Below are 7996 nucleotides of genomic sequence, written 5' to 3'. Positions count from 1 at the left end.
TCTGCTTGCATCACTCGAAACAATTTCTCTGTTCACCCCAAGTCCTAATAATCCCAACCGCACCAAACCAAAAGCACCTTCAACTACGTCCATGGAAAAAGAAAGAAAGCAAATCTTACTGGCATTGAAAACGGAGATTGCATTAGAATGAACTTGAACTAGAAAAACTAAAAGCCACTGAGAATTTTAGCACAATAAATAGATCATTATTATGCATTATCTAGTTTTTCTTGGAAAGATAAGGGTAAGCTATGGAGTCAAAATTGTCACACAGACATTTCAGCATCACTGCTCCCACACAAGTCACACAATTGATACAATGAAACAAAAATTTGGTCAAAAAAGAAAGCTTGGAATGGTCAAGCCAGCCACAATAGTAAGTCAACTTGTCGTTGAATTTTAATACATTGATAGGCCTACAATATTTAATCTCCAGGTCCATGTAATCCAAGCAAGTGGGAAGCAATGGATGTGGATGATATATATTTACATGGATCAGTCGCATTAACCAAAACCAGGCTTGAAATACCAAATGGACTGGTTCTTGGTGAAAATTTTCTTCTTGGGCTTCGTAGTTTCACTCCAAATCCATGGCTACTACGGTTGCTTCGAAGAGGAGAGGTTGGCTCTCTTAGATTTCAAAGCATTTGTCCATTCCAATGGGGATGATGCAGACCTGCTGCTGCCTTCATGGATTCATGATAGAAGCAGTGACTGCTGTCGGTGGGAAAGAGTCACGTGCAACTCCACCACCGGTCACGTGATCAAACTCTCTCTCAATGATACGAGGCAAATAACTTTTGATGGTTATTATGAAGATATGAGTATTTGGTACCTTAACGTTTCTCAGTTTCAGCCTTTCAAGGAGCTTATAAGCCTTAATTTATCTTATAATGCAATAGCTGAGTTCATTGACAATGAAGGTATGTTTTGTTCTTATTTGATTTGTTTTATATCTAAAATATAATCATGAAGAAAATTCAGTAACACCTCGTACAGAGGAATCACTTCTCCAATAACTATAAAAGAGCTGCAAAAGAAAAGCAATATAATCCCATTTTTCTACGATATTTCTATGTTCTATGAATATAATTCTTAGAATCTGAAGATTACTGCTTCCAGAACTTGCAGATTCCAAAAGTTTTTCTAAACTGAACAAGCTAGGGCATATAGACTTAAGCTGGAACTTGCTTGACAAACAAGTGTTGAAGGTTTTGGGTAAATTCTCAGCCCTGAAATCATTGGACCTGCACAATAATTTTATAGCAGGTCAACTATCTGAGCAAGGTACGCGCATTTGCAAATTTACTGTGCTTTTTCTTTAATGCTTGGTCACCATGAAAATCAAGTTTAATAAGATTTCAATGAACTTAATTTGGAGCAGATCTTGCTGAACTCTGCAACTTGAAGGTCCTTATTCTGCAATTCAATGAACTGAATGGAACTCTGCCAATTCGTTGTAATAAATTCTTCCATCAAATTTCTATTGTTATCCACAAGTATATGATTTCCAAAATTTTATTAGCATTCTTTTCTTGGTAGATTTGGGCAATTTCAGTAGTTTGGAAGTTTTGGACTTGAGCATTAACTATTTCACTGGGAGCATTCTACCAAACGTAGGGCATCTGTCATCTCTCAGAGCTTTATCTGTGTCTAAAAATCAACTTAATGGCTCTTTACCAACTCAAGGTAATATTCCATGCAATATTTTTACGACAGTTAATTGTGTTTTTCGTTATGAGAAAATTAGTTTGGGTGAAAGATAATGATCAGTCAGGCTACTTAGGATACAAGTTCTCAAATCTTTTTCAGGTTTGTGTCAACTGCAGAAACTTGAAGAAATGGATCTGAGTCAGAATTTCTTCCAAGGGACTCTTCCTCCATGCTTGAGCAACTTGTCATCTCTTAGACTATTAGATCTTTCAGCAAACCATTTCTCAGGAGAGATACCTTCATCTTTGGTATCTGGGATGACATCACTTGAGTACATTGATCTGAGTCATAATCTTTTCGAAGGTTTATTCTCCTTCAGCTCATTTTCTAATCATTCCAGACTTGAAGTGGTTCAGATTGTAAATGATAACGATAACTTTGAGGTGGAAACTGAATATTCTAGGTGGGTTCCACCATTTAAGTTAAAGGTCCTTCGACTGCCTCACTGTAATTTGAACAAGCCCTCCAACACTATTCCTACATTTCTCTTCTACCAGCATGAGTTGAGAATTCTTGATCTTTCTCACAATAATTTGACAGGGAGGCTTGACTGGTTGCTTGACAACAATACAAGACTTGAATTTCTATCCTTGAGGAATAATTCTTTCGTAGGTCAGCTTCATTTGCCACCACTTCGCAGTATGAACAGCCAGTGGATTGATGTATCAGACAATAAATTATATGGAAAAATTCAGGCAAACATAGGGCAGATGATTCCCTATGCAATTTATTTGAATTTATCCAAAAATTCTTTTGAAGGTAGCATTCCATCCTCAATTGGTGATTTGTTCTACTTAGAGCAACTGGACTTGTCTTTCAATAACTTCTCAGGAAAAGCACCAAAAGAACTGGTTGCCAATTTGGTCAATTTGCAGACTCTGAAGCTGTCAGCTAATAGATTTCATGGCCAAATATTTTCAGCACACTTTAACTTGACTTGGATAGAGTTTTTGCACCTGGAGAACAATCAGCTTACAGGATCTCTTTCAAACGTGATCTTGAGAAGCTCTCAGCTTACCGTATTGGATATTAGCAACAACAACATCTCTGGTAATATTCCTATGTGGATAGGCAACATGATAAATTTGAGGACACTTGCAATGAGAAACAATCAATTGAAAGGTCCACTTCCATGTATTAATCTCCCATTCAGTTTTATAGACCTTTCTTACAATTATTTGACAGGATTAATACCTACTTGCTTGGAACTACAAAATACAATGGGTTTGTATTTGCAAGGGAACAAGTTCACAGGTTCAATACCAGAATCTATACTCAACTCTTCAACACTGTCAATCCTGGACATCAGAGACAATAATTTGTCTGGCAAGATTCCTGATTCAATAACTTCACTTCCCAATTTACAAGTTCTTTTGCTGAAAGGAAATCATCTGAGTGGTGTAATTCCAATTCAGTTATGTCAATTGAATCAAATAGGCTTCATGGATCTGTCTAACAACCTTTTTTCTGGGTCAATACCTCGGTGCTTCTACAACATCACTTTCAAGGAACCGTCGAATTACTATTCGTTTATTCCAGCATATTTTAAGCGTACAATTTATGAATATGGAAGCATCCTGCTGGATCAGTACGCAGTTTACGATCCAAATGATGGTTATACATATGAAAATGGTGCTATTGACTTCCTCACTAAAAGCGAGTCCCGATCCTATGAAGGTGACATACTGGATTTCAAGTCTGGATTGGATATGTCATCTAACAACTTCAGCGGTGAAATTCCGCATGAACTAGGAAAACTAAGTCAGATTTTCGCATTAAACTTGTCTCACAATCAATTGGGAGGCTCTATCCCAAGAACTTTATCGAACCTAAGCCAAGTAGAGAGCTTGGATCTTTCTTATAACAACTTGAGTGGAGAAATCCCACCAGAACTCACTGATCTACACTTTCTGAAGTTCTTCAATGTGTCTCACAACAACTTATCAGGTAAGGTTCCAGCCATCAAACCACAATTTGGAACATTTGATAACAGCAGCTATGAAGGAAATCCGTTTCTATGTGGACTACCGTTGGTTAAAAGCTGTCCAGCTTTTGTTGCACCACAAAACTTGCAAGCATCTTCTTCAGATGAAGCTGGAAGAAATTGATAGAAAGTTGATTGTGAATTTTGCTGCACTGCAACTTTTGCAGCACCAAACATGTTATCAATTATCATCAAATTACTCTTAATAAGCACTTACTGGCAAACTATATTTGGTTTTTGTTACTTCTATGTTGCTATTTGGTTTTTGTTACTCTTCATAAGCAGTTTATGATCCATCGATTGATTTGGTGAAATAGTTTCTCCATCCACTTATCACTAAACGATTTAGTTATTCACCCTAAGAAGTAAAGGTTTAAATGTTTGTTTTATGGGGGTAAGCAAACAAGCTGCTGTCTACCAAGCGGTAAAGATTTCAGTTGAACACAAAATCTCCTTTGAACATAAGCCAAAAAGGCACGCAGGCAGAACAGAAAGTTTCTGTAGAGTAAATTATCAAGAGGGAAAACAACCAACTAATCATATTTATTATTTCAGAGTCACATAAACATAGACAGGAATTAACAATGTATCTATTAAGGATTAATCTCAGTCATTTAAATGGATAACTAACGGCCAAGAAATAATTAAAAAAAGAAGAGAAGAAAAGGGACATAAAGCACCATCATGAATTTCTTCATATTGAAAGATCAGCCAAGCCAAAAGTTCTTTCCACAGCTTTGCACCAAGAATCCACCTTCTTCTTCCTTAGGTTTTCATCTATTAAGGGGCGGAAAATGGTATCCGTCATCTTAACCTTTTCTTCAGAAGCAAATATCTCCTCCTCTTTCCAAACCCCAACAGCCAAACCAGCAGCATAGGCCGCTCCAAGAGCAGTTGTCTCTATATCAGCTGGTCTCACAACTGGGCATCCCAACAAGTCTGCCTACAAACCATTAAGAAAACAAACAATAAGATTGTGGACTAAATCTAAATGACTAAGATTGGGCTCCATTTGCTAGGAGGAAAAAGCAAGAAATTTATATAAATATATTATACAACTACTGTTTTACAGTGCTGCAAAAAAAAAGTCAAAATGCAATTCAACTTTGTAAAACAAACAAAACCATGTTATCATTCTATAAAAGGGCTCTCCTTCTAGGCATAGCTGTAAGTTATTCACATCACTGATACATAGTTCAATAATAATAATAATAATAATAATAATAATAATAATAATAATAATAATGATGATGATGATGATGATGATAGAGGAAAGAAAGAATGCACAGAGGTCAAACCTGAGATTGCATCAGAAGGTTGTTAACAGTTGCACCACCATCCACTCTAAGCAAGAACTCCCCCTTTGCATTCCTATGTTCACCTTTCTCCCCTGCATCTTTGTGCATTGACTCCAACACATCTTTAACTTGAAAACACATGCTTTCAAGTACAGCACGAGCAATGTGAGCCTTATTTGTAAACCTTGTGATCCCAATGCAAACCCCACGAGCATCATCACGCCACCATGGAGCAAACAGTCCATTAAAAGCAGGCACAAAATACACGCCACCAGTTGATTCAACCTGCTTTGCAAGTTCCTCAATCTCACTTGCACTACTAATTATCCCAAGACTATCTCTAAGCCACTGAACTGCAGCTCCAGCAATAGCAATGGAACCTTCTAAAGCATAATTAGTAGGTGCTTTTGGGCCAAGCTTAAAAGCCAGAGTGGTTAGAAGCCCATGCTTTGACTGAATTACATCCTCGCCGGTGTTGAGAAGTATGAAAGCACCAGTTCCATATGTGCTTTTGGCCTCACCCTTTCTACATGCTTGTCCTAACATTGCAGCATGCTGGTCACCAAGACATCCTGCAATTGGAAGACCAGTGACTGGCCACCCCTTCCCAACATTTCCAATAATCTCAGAGTTGCTTACAATTTTGGGCAGAATTCCAGCAGGAATTCCGAGGGTTTCCAATGTGAGTTTATCCCAATCAAGAGTTTTGATATTCATGAGCATAGTCCGAGATGCATTAGAGACGTCAGTCACATGCAAGCCGCCCTTCACTCCACCAGTTAAATTCCAGATTAGCCAAGTATCTATAGTTCCAAACAGAGCATCTCCTTTTTCAATAGCCTGTTTAACAGCATCCACATTTTCCATCAACCATAGTACCTTTAACGCACTGAAGTAAGTACTTATTGGCAGACCACAAGTCTGAACAAAATGAGTTCTTCCTCCTGATAAATCTTTCTCCAATTTCCTTGAATGTAAAGGAAAAATAATCAGAACATGTATTTCTCCAATAACATTAATCAAATGCTTAGAAGAACAGTGGAATTCAAAACATAGTTGAAGAAATTTCAATAACAAAATATCAATAATCAAATCAGACATCAAGCAAAACCATTTTAGAATATATATATTCCCAAAAAGGCAAAATTGAGCAAATTGAGCACTAATTACAATGAACCACGAAAACCCAACTCCTAAATAGAAATAACAAAATAGCATCGATAATAAGAATCAATGATAATCTTTTTATCGTGAACCACAAGAAATGGAATTTGACCAAAACCCAAAAACAACCGCATAAGAAAAAATGAAGAAAAGAAAAAAGGTACCTGCAAATGGAACTGGTGCGAGCATCCATCCAAACAATGGCATTATAAAGAGGAGCACCAGTAGATTTGCTCCAAAGGACAGTAGTCTCTCTCTGATTAGTGAGGCCAATTGCCTTCAAAGCACCGTCAACATTATGGCCATCAGCCGTGGCCTTGTCCACTGCCTTGGCCATACAGACCCGCACACTCTCCAATATTTCCATCGCATCATGCTCCACCCATCTACCACCATCAATCAGACCATCAAGTACGAAAACAGAACTCCTATTTGCACACAGCCTCACACACACATACACACATACATAAAGAAAGAAAAAGAAAATACCCGGCTTCAGGGTAAAACTGGGTGAACTCGACCTGGTGAGATCCGACAGAACGAGCTTGGCGATCATAGATGATGAATCTGGTGCTGGTGGTACCTTGATCGAGTGAAGCAACGAACGCTGGCTCGTTCTTGGACATTTTTGAAGTTGTTTAGGCCTTGAGCTTTGGAGGGAGAGAGATATAGAGAGAAAGAATTGTGAGATGCAGAGAGCAGAGTATCCAAGAAAGACAAAGACAGAGAGATGGGAGAAACTTTCCAGGCGATGATGATGCTGTGAAGAAAACGAGGGCAATATTATAGGGATATTATTCTCTGGGAATATAGAATTGACTTCCCTTATCCAGTTGTTAGGATTCTCAAGCCTACCAAAGCTCCTCTCCATCTTTTTAATGATCATAATTTTCTTTTAGGTAGAGAGATTTCTGCAAAATCCAAAGGTCAATCCATTCCCATCAAAAAAATTAAATAAAGAAATAAAATTTTTTCATATAATTAATCTTAATTAAAATTAAAATTTAATTCATTAATAAAGATTATAAATTTAGATGTGGCTATGAAACACTCTTTCGAGTAAATCTTATAAATTGCAAAAGAGAGACTCGTACAAGCAAAGGGAAGAGGGCGGAGAAGACAAAGCCCTTCTTTAACTAATGCGTCACTTCAGCGTCTGCGTTCCGCATTTCTTGGTCTGCTGAACAACCTCTGAAAACCAAACTTGCAGCCTCGCGGGTTTTTGTGGTTCGTTTCTGGTTATTGACTTTTACCATGTTTCACGGTAAGCTCGCGCTTATCACGGGCCCACCGCCTAATTTTTGGGGAACTCGCTTCATTGCTAGAGGCATCTGTACTCGCGGTCTACTTGCAATGATTTCATAGATACACGTGTAAGAAGGATGAAGCGAGTTAGACGACAAGAGTCGTTGGAGAATCGCTTTGTTCGTGCTTATATAGAAGTCAATTTGATGACATGGCAGCGAACTGATCGGTTATGATCACTAATCAGATTGCGATTGCGATTGCGTGGACCTCTGTAATTATGAACCGATTTTGTAGAGACTGATTTTTCAAATTTCGGATGATTGATTTAACATAAATATTAATTACTTAAAATTCAATTTATCATGTTTAATTTTAAATTTTAAATTTTTATTTTCTTTTTCTTTTTATCCATTTTACATCTTTTAAAATTGTAGTATTTTTATTTTTATTTTTATTTTTATTTTTAATCTTTTGATTTGTATGCATGAATTAATTTAAAATATAATATAAATTATTTATTAAAATTTAAAATTAAAATTAAGTGATATTTATATCACTTACTAATAAAAAATAAAATATTTCTCTTAAA

The 7996-nt window shown here is 37.0% G+C and overlaps 2 protein-coding genes across 4 annotated transcripts; one reads left to right on the top strand and one right to left on the bottom strand.

Moving 5' to 3' along the window:
- The first annotated feature begins 464 nt into the window (after positions 1-464).
- On the top strand, positions 465-3940 carry LOC110659080 (receptor like protein 21). 3 transcript variants are annotated; one of them, XM_058148817.1, is made up of 6 exons: positions 465-923; positions 1123-1287; positions 1385-1459; positions 1543-1689; positions 1813-2763; positions 2899-3940. In XM_058148817.1, exons 1-6 carry the CDS (start codon positions 533-535, stop codon positions 3819-3821), a joined length of 2652 nt encoding a protein of 883 aa, XP_058004800.1. In that variant the 5' UTR covers positions 465-532; the 3' UTR covers positions 3822-3940. The 3 variants fall into 3 exon arrangements, with proteins under 3 accessions (XP_058004800.1, XP_058004799.1, XP_058004798.1); XM_058148816.1 differs by having other exon boundaries at positions 466-923; positions 1132-1287; positions 1813-3940; XM_058148815.1 differs by having other exon boundaries at positions 466-923; positions 1813-3940.
- Positions 3941-4207: 267 nt separating this feature from the next.
- On the bottom strand, positions 4208-7383 carry LOC110659082 (glycerol kinase). The gene is made up of 5 exons (XM_058148818.1): positions 7254-7383; positions 6649-7070; positions 6324-6545; positions 4996-5962; positions 4208-4640 (listed from the first exon to the last, which is right to left on the bottom strand). The coding sequence occupies exons 2-5, from the start codon at positions 6783-6785 to the stop codon at positions 4392-4394; spliced, it is 1575 nt and encodes a 524-aa protein (XP_058004801.1). The 5' UTR covers positions 6786-7070; positions 7254-7383; the 3' UTR covers positions 4208-4391.
- Positions 7384-7996: the final 613 nt, after the last annotated feature.

This window comes from Hevea brasiliensis, chromosome 6 (assembly GCF_030052815.1).
Source record: "Hevea brasiliensis isolate MT/VB/25A 57/8 chromosome 6, ASM3005281v1, whole genome shotgun sequence".
Taxonomy (NCBI): Eukaryota; Viridiplantae; Streptophyta; class Magnoliopsida; order Malpighiales; family Euphorbiaceae; genus Hevea; species Hevea brasiliensis.
Note: the sequence above shows the minus strand (reverse complement) of the source record. Positions and strands in the feature narration are given on the sequence as shown.